Below are 18,091 nucleotides of genomic sequence, written 5' to 3' on the forward strand. Positions count from 1 at the left end.
ATACTTACATTTTATGATTAAAAGTGACCACGGTGGACAACAACTGGCATTATTGGAGGCTGAGCGATGGGGAAAGGAGCAATGAAAGGTGGGGGTGGTGGTACGATGATTCTGCTTGGGTTGCGTCCGAGACTGTTGGCGGCGATGAATGGCGCAGCAAAGGACAGAGCCAGCGCTGGGTTTGCGCTGATGAAGGCGCCTATTTGCTGAAAGATGTTGTTGGTTCCAGTTGTGACGGTCTGTGAGAGCACAGATCCGGAGAGGCACATAACGGCCAGAACAATAGCAACGGAAGTCCTCATGTTTATCTGTAATCGATAAATTTAACTGTAAATTAGCATCTTGATGCTTTTCTACATTTCTTGTTACAAATTTGCGACAATATGAATTGTTCTAAACGATTACGTGAATCTCATGTACAGTGAGATTTTCAGTTCTAAAAATTCTAGGGACAGCAAATACATATTAAAGAGGAATTAAAGACGCATGCAAAAAGATTTAACTCGAGAGCTTATTCCTCTAGAGCAAAAAGGAGTTTTACAATGAAAACAAAACATTTTGAGACAGTAGCCTAGAATATTTTACTTCCAGCTTTTATATGTAACATAGCAATTTTTCTCTGAATGAAGATTTCAAATGTTAGAATTTGAACGATAACGATCGGACAGTTGTTCGATTTTCAAAGTGTTCGAATTTGTAAACCTGGATCGCAAGTGACACAAGTAACTTTTAGAACGTTTCAGTATTTTCCATTGCTTTAATATCTTAAAGTAGAAATAATTCTATTTTTTTTTAAAGATTTAAACCTTTCTTTGATTACCATACACAGTTCTTAACATACCTGTATTACTGTTTGAATCCAAATACTGAATTAAAGTTGATTAAGCAGAGAGGATTTTTATACTATTGAGTCAGACACTCTTGACAGGTCAACTGTCATTTTGTCTGAGAAATTTTATAAATGGCTATAGTTTTGTGAGCATCTTCATTCATTGCTGTTTAAAAGTTAACACTGTACATGTGTTGACATGTGTAAAACAATGACTGCAGGTAACATAACGTCGTGTGTATTAATTTTAATAACGATGTCCACATTGTCGCACCCAGACTGTCTTGGACCGCCCTTTTTCCGAGACATTCAGCAACCTCAAGTAGAGGTATATAAGCCATTTCGATATTTTCGAACAAAAAAATGTATTTTTTGTTATAATGATGTGTTACATTGGATTATTTAAAGGTTATTCTAAATTTCGTTACCATAAGAACTCTATTTTTTTAAAATTCATATTCCAGTTTTACTTATAATAATTTTATTTTTTATTCACTGTTGAAAATGAAGCTTTGAAGTATCAACCAATAATACAAAATTCATTATCATAATATATTGATACAATACAAAATAAGTGTATGACTCTGCATGCATAAATATCACTAATCAACGACTGTATGTGTGTTATATTAAACTTTTTACTTTTGTTGAAGGTAAGTATAAAAATTTATTAATCCTTGTAAACATGATATGGAACAAGGCAAGATTCCAGAGTACTTTTTAAAATTGACCATGAAGTAACGATACAACATCCAATTTATAAGGATAAACGTTGAGATTAGAGAAAACGTTGACATAAAGATGTAAATATTGAGTTTATCAACACAGAGTTCCAACTATCTACCCCTAGGTAAAATGTTCAAAGACAACCAAGTATTGATGTAGGATTTACTGTTGTTTACTGCATTGGGGAAAATACATGTACGTAAAAAGAAGTGTTCAATTGCCATTTGGGGCTAATAATATGTAAAGACTGCTCTATTTAAAGACCTTTGATTGATTATTTTATTCATACACATTAGACTTTGAGACCTACCTGCAGATCAATCTAACTGAATGGTACCACAAAATTAAAACCCCTGTAGAGTGTAATTGTTGATTGATTATGTGTTGTTTCGAGAATTTTTCACTCATATGGAGACGCCACCACTTGCCCGTGGAGGGCTACAAATTCTGACCTATACTCGACACTTACGGCCATTGAGCAGTGAGGGATCTTTTACGTGCCAACACCTACTGCGACATGGGACCTCGGTTTATACGGTCTCATCCGAAGGACTGGTCTCCACGTCCCACAGTGGGATTCGAACCCACGATGTAAGGATCAACTCCTTACTCCGCAACTCTAGAGCAGACGCTCTAACCACTGCGCCACACGGGCTCCTGTAGAGTGTAAAGCAGGTCCGTAATGAAGCAAAGCCACCTATTTCTGCTAAATCATTAGTAAAATTTAGGTCCTTGTGGAATACTACAAATCCCGTGTATCTTAAAAAGATTAATGGCATGCACACTCTCAAGAGCTTTGAATTTACAATTCCTTTATTAATCACCGAGCTGTATACAATATCATCTACATGCTCAGAAACATTTCTATGGAGTCTATCAAAATGTCCTCTGATTAAACTTACATGTATATATTCTGTGATTTTAACATTTATATAGAGTCTGTCAATATTTTCTCTAATTAAACTTGTACAGTCTGTGAATTTATGTATTTTTTACTCGGTTATTTATAATGTTCGATGTATCATTTAAAGTATCTTTAACGAGAGAGGTATATCAAAATATCATGCACTACACGAGCAATAGATAGGAACACTCATCATTATAGATTATAATTATTATACTTGTATTTAAAAAAATGAATATTCATCATCGAATAATCCCACGAGACATCCGACGACGAATTTCATACGTAAAACTCAATGAATGACCATGTTTTTGTGTCGCATAAAACCTGTTTTAGATTCTATGGATGCCAGAATTTATTTTCGTTATACAAATACACACGGTTGTACAGATACCTTAATTTATTTCTCCTTATCGCACTAGATCTGAAAATTGAAACTTTACAATTATAAAAATATCACGATTACCTTCACTAAGAGGAAATTTATTAATATACTGACGTTCTTAGTATTAATGTACTATTAGTATATGTATTAATATTAGTTACACAGACTTGGAATTGGAAAATGGATTTTTGAATTAATTATTCTTCTAGCACATAAATAATGTGTTCAATAAGAAAGAAAAAATAAAATTAAATATAACATTTTGTTTAAAAAATCTCTCAAATACAAGTCAATCTGCAAGGTCAAAGGGTCAAAATTGTGCACAAGGGAAGATCTTGTCACAAGATCATATCGAAAAATTGTATTGTAGTATGAGAAAATGATACTTTTTAGCCATCTTCAGTGTGTGTATGCTATTTCATAGGCAAATAATTTCAATCTTTGTGAGATTTTTGCAAATTGTGGATATTTAATGTTTGATGAAATATGAAAGAAATTTTGTTATAATTGAGATTTAATTTTTTCACCTTCATGTTTGTTGCGCTATAGGCATTTCGCTCGCCTTGTTCGCCCATCAACTCTAAACTTAATTTTTAGTTTGGTTTAAGCTACATGTAGAATTATTATAATACTCCTAGTATAAAACAAAATTCTCAAAATGAATAAATATAAATAAACAAGTAAAATTGATGCAAAGCATCAAATCGGCCGCAAACAAAATGTAGCATTTAAAAAAAAAGTATTTTCACAAGTAAGCTTTTAAGGAAAGTAAGATATTGAAAGCTGAAAGAGTTAACATTTTATTTCAGGATACCCCCCCCCCCAAAAAAAAAAAAGAGCAGAAAATGCAAGAAAAAATGAATTTCAGTGCTTTTGTTCATCAAATTGATTCATCAATAAAAAAAAATTAGAGACATGATAAAAATTGTAGGTCTTCATACCTACAGATGAACCATGTGCTGATATCATGATATTTGTCACGTGATGATGCCGATGATTCCTGCAGACTTTTCAGCATGGCGCGGTGATGGACAACACAATGAAATGCAAAGTGTTTCATTCGCAGCTGTAGCTCACACAAAATTATTTTTTTTTTTTACTAGTTTTACAAACTTTTCATATTTTATTCATTACTTTTACCACTGTAATTATTATCCGGAAAATCATAACGATTTGTGTTCATATCTTACACTCTCCCAAGTCGGGGAGTACCTATTGTAAACCCATTTTTTAAAATCATATATTAATAATATTCTGATGAAGAATGAACATAGAAATAATACAAAATAGCTTTAATTTAATTTAAGCTTTATTTAGAGCAAGTTTTTAAAATATTTTAATGTAATTTTTATACATTTTATCATCAACAAATTAATTTACCGAACTAAAAAAGAAATAACACCTCATTTCCCCATTCGCACTTTTTAACACAACCACAAATAGATCGGCCGCTCCCGCGGCCGATAATTAATATAATACACTGAAAGTGAATATAATTGTTTATAAAAGCTGTATACCGTGTGGTGGAAGATTTCCTAAACCTAAAATTTAATGCTATATGTTTCCAACCATTTCTTTTTTAAAAAATTGTCTTCTCAATTTTTCGATACATATTTAGAACAAATGAAAAACATACACTCCATATAAACTAAGCCATATAATCAAAAATGTTGTATTTGTTAAACGAGTAGCTAGTCTGTAATTGCAAATCAAATCTATGCATGATATTTCATTTGCAAAATTGTAGCAAAAATTATTATTCCAGTTGAGATTGAACAGAAATTGAACAGAAATAAGCAGAAATAGCAGGAAACTTGCTATGTGACCAGGAATTGTATATTTTTTTATGAAATATTTTTTTTTAATTTGTGTTGATTAAAGCCTATAAAATTCTACTACAAATATTGAACTTAAAGTTGATTATTAATGACATGGGATACTAATAAAAAGAAAAGCAAAACTAAACAAAACGAACAAAAAATGCAAAAACAAACACGCCTTTTAACACGTTTTCGTCTAACTCATCAATTTGTTAAATTCCTTTTTCAATGCATGAATAAGTTTTTAACACAAATAAAATTAAAAATGTCAATAAGTTGACGTTATTTTTATTGTATGAAAATATTTTACTGTCCATGATCACTTTGGAGATAATAGATCACAGTCTCCAAATCTTTAGCTCCTTAAAACCATCACTCATTGAATTACACTACTTGAGAAAACATTTCTAGATTGATTTATTTCCCTTGGTTAAAATTTTTTACACTTATCGACTATTAGGTTGAGAACACGATTTCTTTTCCTCTACTAAATTTGAATCCGACGAATGTAAAACTGATTGAACAACTCCAGAGAAAAAAGCAATAAAATTGTAGTTCATGTCAGTCGTCTTTCACGTTGCTGCTCTCTCGTTAAATTATTCATAATTACAAGCAGATTAACAAAAGGAACGTTGTAATTCGTACACTTTTTTCACATTTACCCAATAATGCTCAACAGAGCATTCCAACAATCGGTCATAATATCGATATAAAATAACGAAACATTGCGTAACTTCGTAATGAAGTTGTCAAAAACCGCAAGAAAGCTTGTAAAACAAATGTCAAGGTGTCAATGGACATGCTCCGCTAATAAGAAATGCATAGTACGTGTAAATAAAACCTGCAATAACAGTACATTGTACTTTGATATTGCATGGGAGCATATTATGAACAGGGTATTTTGAGGCGTTTATGGGGAGTTTCAAATCTTTTAAATGATTTAATTATTTTTGAATATATAAGTTTTAATGTGAGTTATGCTAAATATAAAATAAGCATGAAAAATAAATAGCGATGACATTTTTTTTTTCAAATTAAATGTAGATAAGCTATGTTATCATAATCTTTCATAGAACCCCTTTTTGTACCTCTAGACTCTTTATGATCCCTTTCTATAAAAAGGAATAGAGTCATGGATAATATTACAGAGCATCTGTAGCACCAAATCAAATCAGGTAAGGAAGGATCTTATATAGATAACCATGCGACATTTGTGGAATTTGAATCATTTCAATCCTTGCTAAAATATTGCTCGATTTCTCCGATACTTTTTTTTAAAATATTTTTTTCAAAGTAATCAAAAGAAAGAAAATTAGTACTCAGCGCTTTTTAAATTTGAGTTGGAAATTAATCTTTTTTTTTTTATTTATCCTTATCAGGTAACGATGAAGTCCTCGGTCGCCATTGTTTTGGCTGTTTTGTGCCTGTCCGGATCTGTATTCTCACAGACCGTTACTACAACTGGAACCAGCAACATCTTTCAGCAAATAGGCGCCTTCATCAGCTCAAACCCAGCGCTAGCTCTGTCCTTCGCTGCCCCATTTTTCGCCGCCAACAGTCTCGGACCCAACCCAAGCAGAATTCTCGTTCCACCACCCCCACCTTTCTTTGCTCCGTTCCCTCCTATGGGAATGATGCCCATGCTTCCACCTCCCATTGTTGTCAGGAGACATCACTACTGAGAAGGTAATTAGTCAATCTAATTAAATTGGTAATTAGAGCACTTACTCCGAATTAATTGATTTTCTTCAGCCTGTAATTAAAGAATGAACATAATCGATGATAGAAATTTAGACTCCGTAACTTGTACTTTTAGCTACTAGTTTTTCTCCAATGTGACGTCTTTACATGTGTTCTCTAACTTATCAAAGAAAACAAAATGAATCACCGAACGTTTTGATGAAACATATAGAGTGATGGAGACAAGTCATTAACTGTTTATTTTTAAAGAATGGAGAAAATGAATTTTTTTTTTTTACTTTCTCATATAATTCAATAAAATCCTGATTCCCAAATCTACCAACTTGAACAATTTATTATTAAAATAACCTTTCCCCGTTATCATGATATTTATTATATATCTGCAATACTCGACAATGAAAAAAGATTCTTTTGTTTAATAAACTAACAATGTTTTTTTTTCTTTTTTCCTTAAGGAAAACTTATTCCGATCGAGTTAACCATTTGATGTCTCAGCTTTGTCACTCCCATGGGCACAAAAGATGCTCCACGACAGAGAAAGAAAGCTTGGCAAGAATGTTGTTCAACGGACGGGAAAGACTGTTGTAAATAAAGATTGTACAAATAAAAAATTGTTATGTTTCCATATTTGTTTTATAATGTGTTGTTATATTGGTAATGACAGTGGCCCAGTCTCTCTTTTCTTATGATATCTTGATTATACATAACAGCTATTGAGGCCATATCATATAACTGTCTTTCCCAACCCTCTGACAAAAAGAAACTTTCGTTTTAGTTCACTTTTACAACTGGGATATGTCAATTTAATATCTAATTTTTGTGGCAGTCTAGTGTATATCAAGCAGAAAGGTTTACACAAAAAAAATCTGAAAATAAACACTGCATTTGAAGAAAGGTTATAAATATGGTTCGAATATCATCGAAAAATACATTATATAGAATATATACATTATCCTTGACCAAAGCACCTATGAAAGAAAGAAATTAGGTTTATTAAGATGCAAAATGATGCCAGCAGCTCTGGAATAAAACCAATACCTGGGGATAGACCGGACACTACTCACAAAAGTAAACGGAGTATCGTCAGGTTTAATGTGTCACAAATGTGGTGTCCTGCAGGTCTCGTCTACTAGTATTTATTGTCGGGTGTCATTCAGAGTCTTTTGATGATAATGATTTGAGAAATCTGTGTTTACTTGTACGTTTGTGTACATGTGCCGTATGAAATCTTAAGAAAAAGGAGGGTTTTTTTCTTAACAATTAGAATCAACCATATTCTCAACTTTGACCTCATCATCAAAAAATGTACAAAAATTACTGACCTCATCAGACTTTAAGTGGACAGAGCCCACAGAATATGCTATTATAATAATGGTTTGTTGTAAAGAATATGGAAGTTTAAATCCAGTTTGTAAAAAGAGTGGTGGTAAAAAAAAAGGATATAAATAACTAAAGGGTACAATAAACTCTTTGGACCGTGCAGGTTTAGCTCCTTTGAATTCCATAATTGTTATTTTCGGAAAGAAATACAATAAGTTAAAAACAAAAACAAAAAAAAACAACAGTTGAGGCAATTCAATTTTACTTTACTAATACAGAATTTGAGAAAAAGGTCGAAGAAATGGTGTATTAATTCATAAATAGAGATACTTTAAAGAAAAGTTTAATAAGCAATTGTCCACTTGACATTGCAGTTGTTTATATTTAAATAAAAATCAACGCGTTAATAAACTTCAATAAATCACACATTGTTTAAAGGACCATTGCTTAGTTTTACACTTTGCAGATGAAATTGATATAACATCCGAGCTTTTCAGCGCTAAGTGCAATAATCGGTATTTTCCTAATTTAAAGGTCACTTTTATTAAACATTAACAAGAAACAAATGAATCTCCTGGCATTTTAACACAAGTTGTCTATTTTCCCATAAGATGCTGTTTCAAATTTTAAATTCTAAAATCCAGTGTAATATACATAAGAAACTAATATCAAACGTATCTCCGGTATAAATGATATTCATATTCATGTTCGTTTTAATAAAACACAAACAAATTGAGAAAAAAAACTGTTTATGCTCACTAATTTTTTTTTCAAATAATCGTTTACACTGCATTTTGCATTCATAAAATAAGGAAAACAAATGATCTTGTCCATTTGGCAATATAAATTTGCATATTTCATGGACTTTTAAGATTAATACGTACTCTACAAAAATAACCTGAAAATTTTCCTTATTTACCAAAGAAGTTACTGTTTAAAGATGATGGCTTCTGTAATCACAACCGAAAAATAAAATTCTCTATAAATTCTTTTCAGCGGAGGGAACTGCTGAGAACTCACTCAAAAGCTTGCAATATGAGCAAATAAACAATTCCTGTAATATCCATTATATACGAAGTATTTATAGAAGCAATTGTTATCAAATTAACTGCTTGTCAAAAGTAGCAAGAGAACAAATTTTTACACACGATTAGAAAATTTTGTTTGTAAATAACGGAAAATGCATTGGAAGAATATCTTTAATGTTGAACACATTAAATGATACATGTATTTTACTATTACAGAAAACGTTACAGCAAAGACACTTGTAGTCAGTTGCGTAATGTGGTAGCCACTAGCTATTACTACCAGATGCATCGGATAGAATCAACTGTGATAGACCGAAGCAGATTTAAACAAAATACACTAATAAAATTAAAACTCAAAGAACAAAGATTTCCAGGAAAGAGTAAGACATAATCAGATAATCCATGACCGGTCGACCGGGGACGCTCTCTCCTCAGTGGCACTTGATCCCACCTCTTTTTTCAATTTGTATTATTTAAATGGACTTTTGTGCATGATCATTGTTCGTTATCTTCACATTTCATGTAATACAACTGTATTTTGAGAACATTTTCAACTGAAGAGAAAACGTATACTGCATTGCAATTGGTTATACTACAGATTGACGATATAGGTCCACCAATCACTAGACTGAGGCCTTTGGGTTAGGTTGTGTATTCCAAAACACATCTACATTCATTTGTAAGCCCGATCATTACATCAGTCAGTAAGGTACTACATTGATGCATGTTTTCTAGCCTGCAGATATACTTCCATAGACTACCTGACAGATGAAACACGTCATAACACGGATATATGGCGTAATTACATTATTCGTCATACCTTTAATTTTATTATGCCACATAAGTATAAAATATATACACATAAACATTTTAGTCTTTTGGGCAAAATTTTATTATGAAAATGTCATTTAGAAGGCAAACTTGCGTGTTGTGCACCAATTCAGCAAAAAAGTGTTAATTCTATGAATGAAAATTTTACAAAAGTAAACCAGAGAAATAAATATTAACATGAAAAGGGGGTGGAGGGGGGGCATTGGGTAGATTATAAAGTTGTATTTCTGGATGTTGGATAAGAGATCTGTTTCTTTCTTGTCATCCCAATCTTAAACCCTAATAAAACTTCGTCACTTTCGTAAAGTTGTTCACTTTTTTATTCATTTTCAATCATTTTCAATTGCCAGCGAGCACATGGCTGATTAAGTACATAATTATCAAAAAGCAGAAAATATCAACAACCACAAAATAATAAGATCAGCTTTGTAGGCTTGATATTTTGATTTATTTCTTTAAATCAATTTTAATCTACATTTATGTGAATATACTTTAAAAAAAAGTAAAACCTTCCTGTTTTAAGAGGATTACAAAACAATGCATCTCGTTAACTTAAGGTGGTTGGTCACTCAATGGACAATGGCGGATGTGTCAGAATGACCTAACAGACATGTTTTATATCACTATTTTATATCACTGTGGACTTATTTATTACGTAATCACATAAAAACACATTGTTTTATCGTTAATTGTCAAACATCCTCACTATATAAGGATAACGAGAACGTCATAAAGGAGTTTTTAGTTTGCAGTTCATTATTTTGGTAAGTGAAATTTTTAAGTGAAAGTTACGGGCTCAAGAACAAACGGGAAAAGGTTTAAGTCGAAATTAAGATTTTGAATACTGAATTTTTATATAAAATTTTTTTTTTATTGTAAGTTTTTGTTTCTTATGTGAATAAAAATGCAAGCGCATAATGGTTTATTTTGATTTTCAAAATTATGTTAAGAATTAAATTAATATTTACAATTCAGTTTATTATACTTCTGCATTCTGTACATTGTTTTACGCATTGTTTTAAGTTTTAGTTACAGCAGTTTTGTCTGCTTTGTGCAATGTTTAGCAGATAAGACATTCATGTAGGACTTTCCAGTTGTGTTGACAAACAAGAGATGATGCGATCGTTTTATTATTTTTTTTTAAAGCTCTATGAATAAAATTTACTTGATTTTTCTAACTACATGTAATACACTATCTCTACGAAATGCACAATTATCGTCACTTTTTTACCAGTTTGCGTAACGTGGATTTTAGCACCTGTCCCCGAGAGAGTCCAAAGTACTGAAAAAAGAGTTCTAAATTAAAAGCCCTGTCTGTGCTTAAACGGTGTAACGCTATAAAATTGATGTAAATAAATTTTGGAATTTTTTACTGAAACATTTCGCTCTAAGGTTCAATATTCAGATATATTTGCCCTATTGTAAATTTTAAATTTACTGGGTGGTAGTAAATCTTCAATTTTCAAAATGATAAAAATACAAGTATTATTAAATCTGTATGTGTACATCTAAAAATGAAAAATTTACAACATGACATAAATGGATGAATTTATAAAATGATTTATGAACCATTCTTTTATTTTCAGTATAAAATGGGGAAACTTCTGCTCTCTTGTCTTCTGCTTTCCCTGGTGTCGTCTGCCTTCTGTCAGGTGTTCCCTAACCTCTTCCCTGGATTTGGACCTACTTTTGGCCCCTTTGCAACCGTCGGATTTTTGGACCGCGTCTCGGGAGGACCTGGTCTGATCCCCAGAGTAATTAATGGCCCCTTGGGTGGTGGATTCCCAACTGCACTGGGTACTTTTGGACTACTTAGTGGAGGAAACGTGCCTTTCAACCTCGGCCTGCTTGCTGTCGGTTGATAGAAGACTGTTTATTAAGAATGAATTGAAAACTCTGAAATACTATCTGTAAATTGTTTTGTTCTTACTACGTTGTTTTATGTGGAAGTGCTGTATAATACTGTCATCCCACCAAAGCAGTTCGATACTTTAAAGAAGTCACCCTGTTTAAAAACCATGACAGAATTCTCAGTGAATAAAAAGAAATTATGTACTTAATAACTGTCTCTCCATGAACCAGTGCCTTAAATAAAATTTATTAACTTTTATTTCTGATTTATGTTTATTCTAAAATAAAATTACTGTAAAGGATTGTATTAAATTTGATAAATCTCTCTCTCTCTCTACACGGTAAGTATGATCTATTCAGAGATGAAGAGAAATAGAATGATTTTAATCCAATCATTGTCTGTTAGTGTAATGATAGTCCCATCTTTAGTACTTCCATTGTGCAGTACAATCTCGAGAAATTTTTTAGAAAGACATTCTTAGCATAGGACGAAATATTTTCAGAAATAATTAATTAACTTTAGCATATTTTGACATTATCTGCAATGACTTATGTTGAGTGGGTCATTTTTCAATTATTAAAAAATCTATTTTGCGACAATTTTCTAATTTTGTCTGCCTCCATTTCATAAAATATTTTACGACAATTATAAAATTAACATTCTTTTTTATTTGTACGTTTTTATTCAATTTTTCCTAAATCATACAACAACAAAACAGTGGGAAAACATCAACCTGGAAAGAGAGAAAAAAAGGAAAAATAAATAATCAACATTAATGTAATCAGAAAGAGTTTGTCGTTGTAGTTAATATATTTTATAAATGAGGGAAAAAAATCTCCCGGTCCGATGGGTTATTTTATGTCTTACCTGTAGGATGTTTAGTACATGGCGCCGCTAGTACCGTAGTAGTTGGAGTACTGAGCCCCGGATGATGAGGGGTAGTAGGAGGAGGCGGCGTATCCTCCCTGGGGAAAGCTTGAGGCACCGGCGTAATAAGCCTGTGTTGGTTGGTATCCTACGGTCTGATATCCTATATAAAACAAATAGAGATCATTTCTTTAGCTTCGGAATTCTTTTGCAGTATAGCGGTAGAGATAAAAATAAGGAATTTTACCGTCTGATACGTACCTGACACGAAGGGAACGGCATTGGATTTTCCGTATCCGGTGTAGTGCTTCTTTGGCCAGACGGTCTTCTTTCCGTATCCGTGGTATTTCTTTCCGTATCCTTTACCACCGATCCGTCCTCCGATTCCGGATCCGATACCGCCAAATCCACCACTGATGGCTCCAAATCCACCACTAATGCCCCCGAATCCACCACCGATACCTCCGAATCCGCCACTGATACCTCCGAATCCGCCACCGATACCTCCGAAAGATGGACCTCCAATGATTATGATTCCATCATCATCAAAGAAATCATCATCGAAGAAATCATCATCGAAGAAACCATCATCGAAGAATCCGTCATCAAAGAATCCGTCATCGCCCCCGATGATTCCGAATGGTCTTCCGAATGATCCCCCAAATAACTGGGCGGAGCAACAAGCCACAAGCAGAGCGGCAACAGTCACGGACAATAAGGAGTTCATGGTTTCTATGAGTCTAAAATATATTTAAAATATATTTAAAAAATAATTCTCAATGACGAAAAGAAGTATATAAGCTCTTTTCAGATACCAGTTAAATAATTTCAACAACAAAAAAATACATGGTTTTGGAAATTACTGAAATTTGAGTACTGAATTTCAAAGAGCTGAAAACTTGGTAAAATTATTTTCCAACTTCAATCAGGGTAAGAATTAGAAAAAGTTATTTATTTGCCATTAAAAGTGAGTAGATTTCAGCCGATTGTAGGAGAAGCTTACCTGGATATGATCAGCTGGACACTGGTACCGAGACACAGATGCAGTGACCTTTATATAGAGCGATCTTCGTAACCTACACAGAACAGGGTGCATGGCTTACGGGTGACATCGTAACACGACCATGCGTAACGTCGACAGGTTACAAATGTTACCGCATGTCAGTCTGGTTAACTGCTTCCTGAATCCAATTCAACATTGAACCGAGGAAGGAATATAAGCCTTAGTTGTGCGTAAATACTCATATTTTATTTAGCTAAAGAATTGTTGAATAAGTGATATATGTTTATTTTTATCGTTGATATTCTCTCTCTCTCTCTCTCTCTCTCTCTTGTCCCAGTGAAAAACGAAAAAGAGAAAATTGTGCATTTAAAAAAACCCCAGAGGTATGATATTTTTTTGAATATGACAGATTTAAATTCGTTTCTTTAAAATGAAAAATCGAATGAAGATATTTTTGATACTGCTCCTATCAGAGAATGTAATTTGTATCTCCCCGTTAAGAAAATTTTTGCTTTTCAAGTTTTTTTTTTTAATGTGGCCTCCACCAAATTTAAAAGTTTTTCAATTTAAATTTGTATTTGTTTTATACATGTTCAAATTTCAACTGAACAAACTCAAAATTTGGTAGGAGAAAAATGTAAAACTATATAATTATTAATCTAATGTGTGTGTTTGCATGTATAGGGTGCGTGTGTGTGTGTTTTCTAATCATTAAGAGGAAACTGACTACAATATGTTGGTTTCATTCCTTTAGAGAAGACAGTCTGCAGAGAGTGCGGACCATTTTGTCATATATAAATTGAAAGCAAATATCGTTTTTGTCTTTTTGCAAAACTTTGAATTTTCTTTCAACACAGAGGGAAATCCGCAAGAATGATTAATTAATTCTACGAAGAAAGTATCATTGAAACCAAAAATAAAGCAATGGGACAAATTAACTTATCTTTAGGTAGCTGCAGAACTGTAGCTCTCTGATCGAGAAAATTCGGGCAGAAAAACCAGAGAGCTACAGATTTAAGCATGATTGTAAAAACCTTCGATTTAAAGCACTCTTCGGGTATTATTTCTTGTATTATATGTATTCTCCCGCTCAAAGCATAGCATCAGTTATGTAACCATATATCTTAGATACTTTATTGATCTATAAACCGTCTCAAATAGACAAACAGCTTGGAATGTCACTTTAAAAAAAAAGCTGGTATTCCGACATCCATGCCCAACACGGGCATGTCAATTTTTTTCTAGGTGTATTTTAGGATGATCCCAACATAGATGTCGGAATGCGAGTTTTTTTTGACATTCCTAGATATATATATATATATATATATATATATATATATATATATATATATATATATATATATATATATATATATATATATATATATATATATAACATATACACAAATATATATATAATTTCTTTTTTTATATCTTAATAGCTGATATTTGAACTCCCAAAGTTTCACTTAGACTTTCTCGGCATGGGTATTTTCTACAGGCGTAGTTTAGCAAACTAGTTTTCTGAGAATTTTTTATGTAGTAGCAAGTATTTATTTGATATAGCTTAGGGTACGATGGCATCACCATACTATATTTCAGTTTTGAAATTTTTTACGGTATTCCTTTCAAAATTTAATGGTGCAAACCATGCACACATATATAGTGATGCGGTCTTGATTTTATTTGGGATTAAAACCAATTATTTTCGATTAGAGCTGTGTGTCTTTTAATGATTTAACAAAAATTGGTACTGATTTTCCGAGTGTATGTAATGATTTATAAGCTTTAGCAACCCCCCCCCCCTTTTTTTTTTTGGAAATTCGATTTTAGAAGTTTCTGGGTATTTAAGGTTTTAAAAAGTTTTTCTCTGACTTATCATTCCAATTTTAACAACATTGAAATCTACAAATCAAGCAGTTTATGTCAGATTAGATATTAATCTATTATAGCGTGCAAAATGTGATAATGAGCGGTATTTTTGGCTTTAATTTCTGTTACAAGGTTTGTGATTATTTTACACCATATGTTATACTTTGGACTGAATTGCAAGGAAACTTTTAAGATTCTTACAAATTGATAAAATAGACCGTACTGATATAAGGAAACAGGTAAAAATAAGGCTTTGCCAGAAAAGCTGTCGTACAAACTAGTATACAACCTATACTAAACAAAACTTCGATTAATACTGTCTTATGAATCATATACTCTTGGTTAATGTGTATGACTTGATTGATTGTTGATTTTAATAGATATGACTTCATCTTGTAACAATTAATGTGGCTTAACTCGCTTCCAAGATAATCCCGTTTCTATATCATAAATACATTTTTTTCAACAAATATTTATTTTACAACAATATTCAGTGTAAAAGGACAAAAATAGAGATATTACAGAGTTGGAGAAGTATACTTAGAGAGTGAACAATTATATGAATATACAGATGATTCTGAGGTAATACACAAGGAAGCCCAAAATAACTGGACTACATGTAAAGTTAATCTTAGCCTTCTGTCAAAGAAAACGAAAAATTAAAAATATTCTTAAGATAAATCTCCACCAATCAAAACGGTCGACACAGGACGCAAGTCTGATGAAATATACACCGGAAGTACGTCAGAAAATGAACCAATCCCTGCAAATGACAACAGATTTTAAAATAAATTTTGGTATACTAAAAAAAAAGTAGTAAAAAATTATAATTCTGCAATTTCAAAGGTCTCATAAATTCGAGTTAAGAGTAAAATTGAAATACCTTCACTCATTCGAATGATTCAAATCAGGCGCACGTTGTTAACCTACAAAAGTTTGACTAATTTTAAAAAATCCTTCTTCTTTAATTTCATTGATTTCATATGTAAATAAATGAGTGATAAACAAAACTTTCATATTGAAAAAAATATACCGGTTTACACTGATAACTAAATGTTTACATAAACACGTGATAGAGAATTGATACATCTTTTGCATTGTGTTATCCCCGTTTTGTCTAAATGGAAGAGTTATAAGGATCTCGGCTAGAGGTAGATAGAAAGAGAGAGAGAGAGAAAGAGAGAGAGAGAATATAAATACTCCAGGTGTATACATCAATTAAGTCAAGTTACATCTGTATCTGTTAACAATCAAGTTAAATTTTAGTTAATAAATTATTTCACCCGAGGATGAAGTATAAGAAGACTGTTATATTACATTATTATTATTGCATTATTATTATTACATTATCATTATTACATTCTGTGATAGTAAAACAGGTGGTTATATAATTGTAAAGAAAACAAGACACAGAAGTGATATAGAAAGAGTGTTAGATGGTGGTAGTAAGGAATGGTTTGTATGGAATTCCTCTGTTAAGAAAATCTACTCTCTGGAGACTCCGGGATATTCCAATTTAGGAGTATTCCACGGTCTCTCACCAAACTTACCAAATAACTTATAATAATCTCAAAACATTCTTCTATGTCCGTAGGGTCCTGAAAATTAAAGTCAGGGTAAGTATATGAACAAATCTTCACTCTTGTACCTTACCATAAAGCATTCCAGGATGGGGTGGGAAGGGTCCGATAAAGGGGCGTGGCAGTCCACGTCTGACAAATCGGCGACCCCCGCCGATAAAGGCCGGTGGTGGAGGAACTAAAACTCCAGAGGGATTCCTGCCCAAGTTGCTGGAGGCAATAAATGGACCAGCAAAAGACAAGGCCAACAGAGGATAACCACTTATGAAGCTCCCAATTTGACCAAAAATATTGGTGCTTTGAGAGAAGACTGGAATGGTCAACCCCAGAATAAGAAACGTTATGATGCAAAGCTTCATTTTGTCGCTGAAATAAAAAGCCTTGTCGAATACTGTTCTTTATCACCCTAGTAGCTCTACTGTCGTCAACTATTTGCCTTTGTGTGTGCGTGGGTGAGGGGCAGGGGGGGGTATACTAAGAGTGCAGGTAACAAAAAAAAACAGTGATATGAAATTTGATGTATTGAAATAAGCAAATAGTAATGTATCGTCACCCCTTACCTTGCCTAATAACGAAAATTGGTGGAGGAGGAGGCCTCATAAAGGGCATCATGGGAAAAAATGGCCTTCTGAAAAATGGCGGCGGTGGCGGGAATGGAGGTCTGCTTAACCCTAACCCTGATGGATTTGGTCCTAGGCTGTTAGCAGCGAAAAATGGAACAGCGGCTCCGATTGCCAGCCAAGGATAAGTACCTATAAATCTCCTAAGTGTATCACCTATTCCCCACGTGGTGGTTGTGGTCTGTGAATACGATTGTCCGAGTAGGGACAATACGAGTAATAAACAAAGTTCTCGTCTCATTTTTCTGTAAAAATTTAAAAATCAGTCTCAGGGTATTTTCGGTCCTAAACAAATCATTGTCATATACAGTGATGATGAGGATGAGGATGATGACGTCACATTTTATTGTACGTGCATGTCCAATTCACCGACACAACAGAGACAACGAAGCACAGCGCCGGGCAACGGCACACCATTTACCATTACTCATGGATGAGGATGATGACGTCACATTTTTTGTACGTGCATGCCCAATTCACCGACACAACAGAGATAACGAAGCACAGCGCCGGGCAACGGCACACCATTTACCATTACTCATGAAGTTTGATTAATTTAAATGTGTGTTTCTAGAGAGTATAGACATTTTGCCATTGTCGTTAAACAGCAATACAATGTATTTAGTTTTTTTTTTTTTTTTTTTTTTTTTTTTTTTGAACACGTGGAAACAAAGCTACAACATAAAGATTAAATTACACAGAATCCGTGGACGTCTTATTTGATCTGGGTGGAAGGATTGGGTGGGGGTTGGG

General features: G+C 33.0%; 1 protein-coding gene and 1 long non-coding RNA gene across 2 annotated transcripts; one reads left to right on the forward strand and one right to left on the reverse strand.

The window, feature by feature from the left end:
- The first annotated feature begins 1,040 nt into the window (after positions 1-1,040).
- Positions 1,041-6,958, forward strand: LOC133178119 (uncharacterized). The gene is made up of 3 exons (XM_061312877.1): positions 1,041-1,050; positions 6,044-6,350; positions 6,821-6,958. The coding sequence occupies exons 1-3, from the start codon at positions 1,041-1,043 to the stop codon at positions 6,951-6,953; spliced, it is 450 nt and encodes a 149-aa protein (XP_061168861.1). The 3' UTR covers positions 6,954-6,958.
- An 8,767-nt stretch (positions 6,959-15,725) lies between these two features.
- LOC133201331 (uncharacterized) lies at positions 15,726-17,376 on the reverse strand. The gene is made up of 3 exons (XR_009723076.1): positions 17,279-17,376; positions 16,022-16,064; positions 15,726-15,901 (listed from the first exon to the last, which is right to left on the reverse strand). It is a non-coding gene; the product is annotated as an uncharacterized LOC133201331 (long non-coding RNA).
- Between the last annotated feature and the right edge of the window lie 715 nt (positions 17,377-18,091).

This window comes from Saccostrea echinata, unplaced genomic scaffold, assembly GCF_033153115.1.
Source record: "Saccostrea echinata isolate AGI-Se365-2 ecotype Australia unplaced genomic scaffold, CSIRO_AGI_Sech_v1 ptg000002l, whole genome shotgun sequence".
In the NCBI taxonomy this organism is placed as follows: domain Eukaryota; kingdom Metazoa; phylum Mollusca; class Bivalvia; order Ostreida; family Ostreidae; genus Saccostrea; species Saccostrea echinata.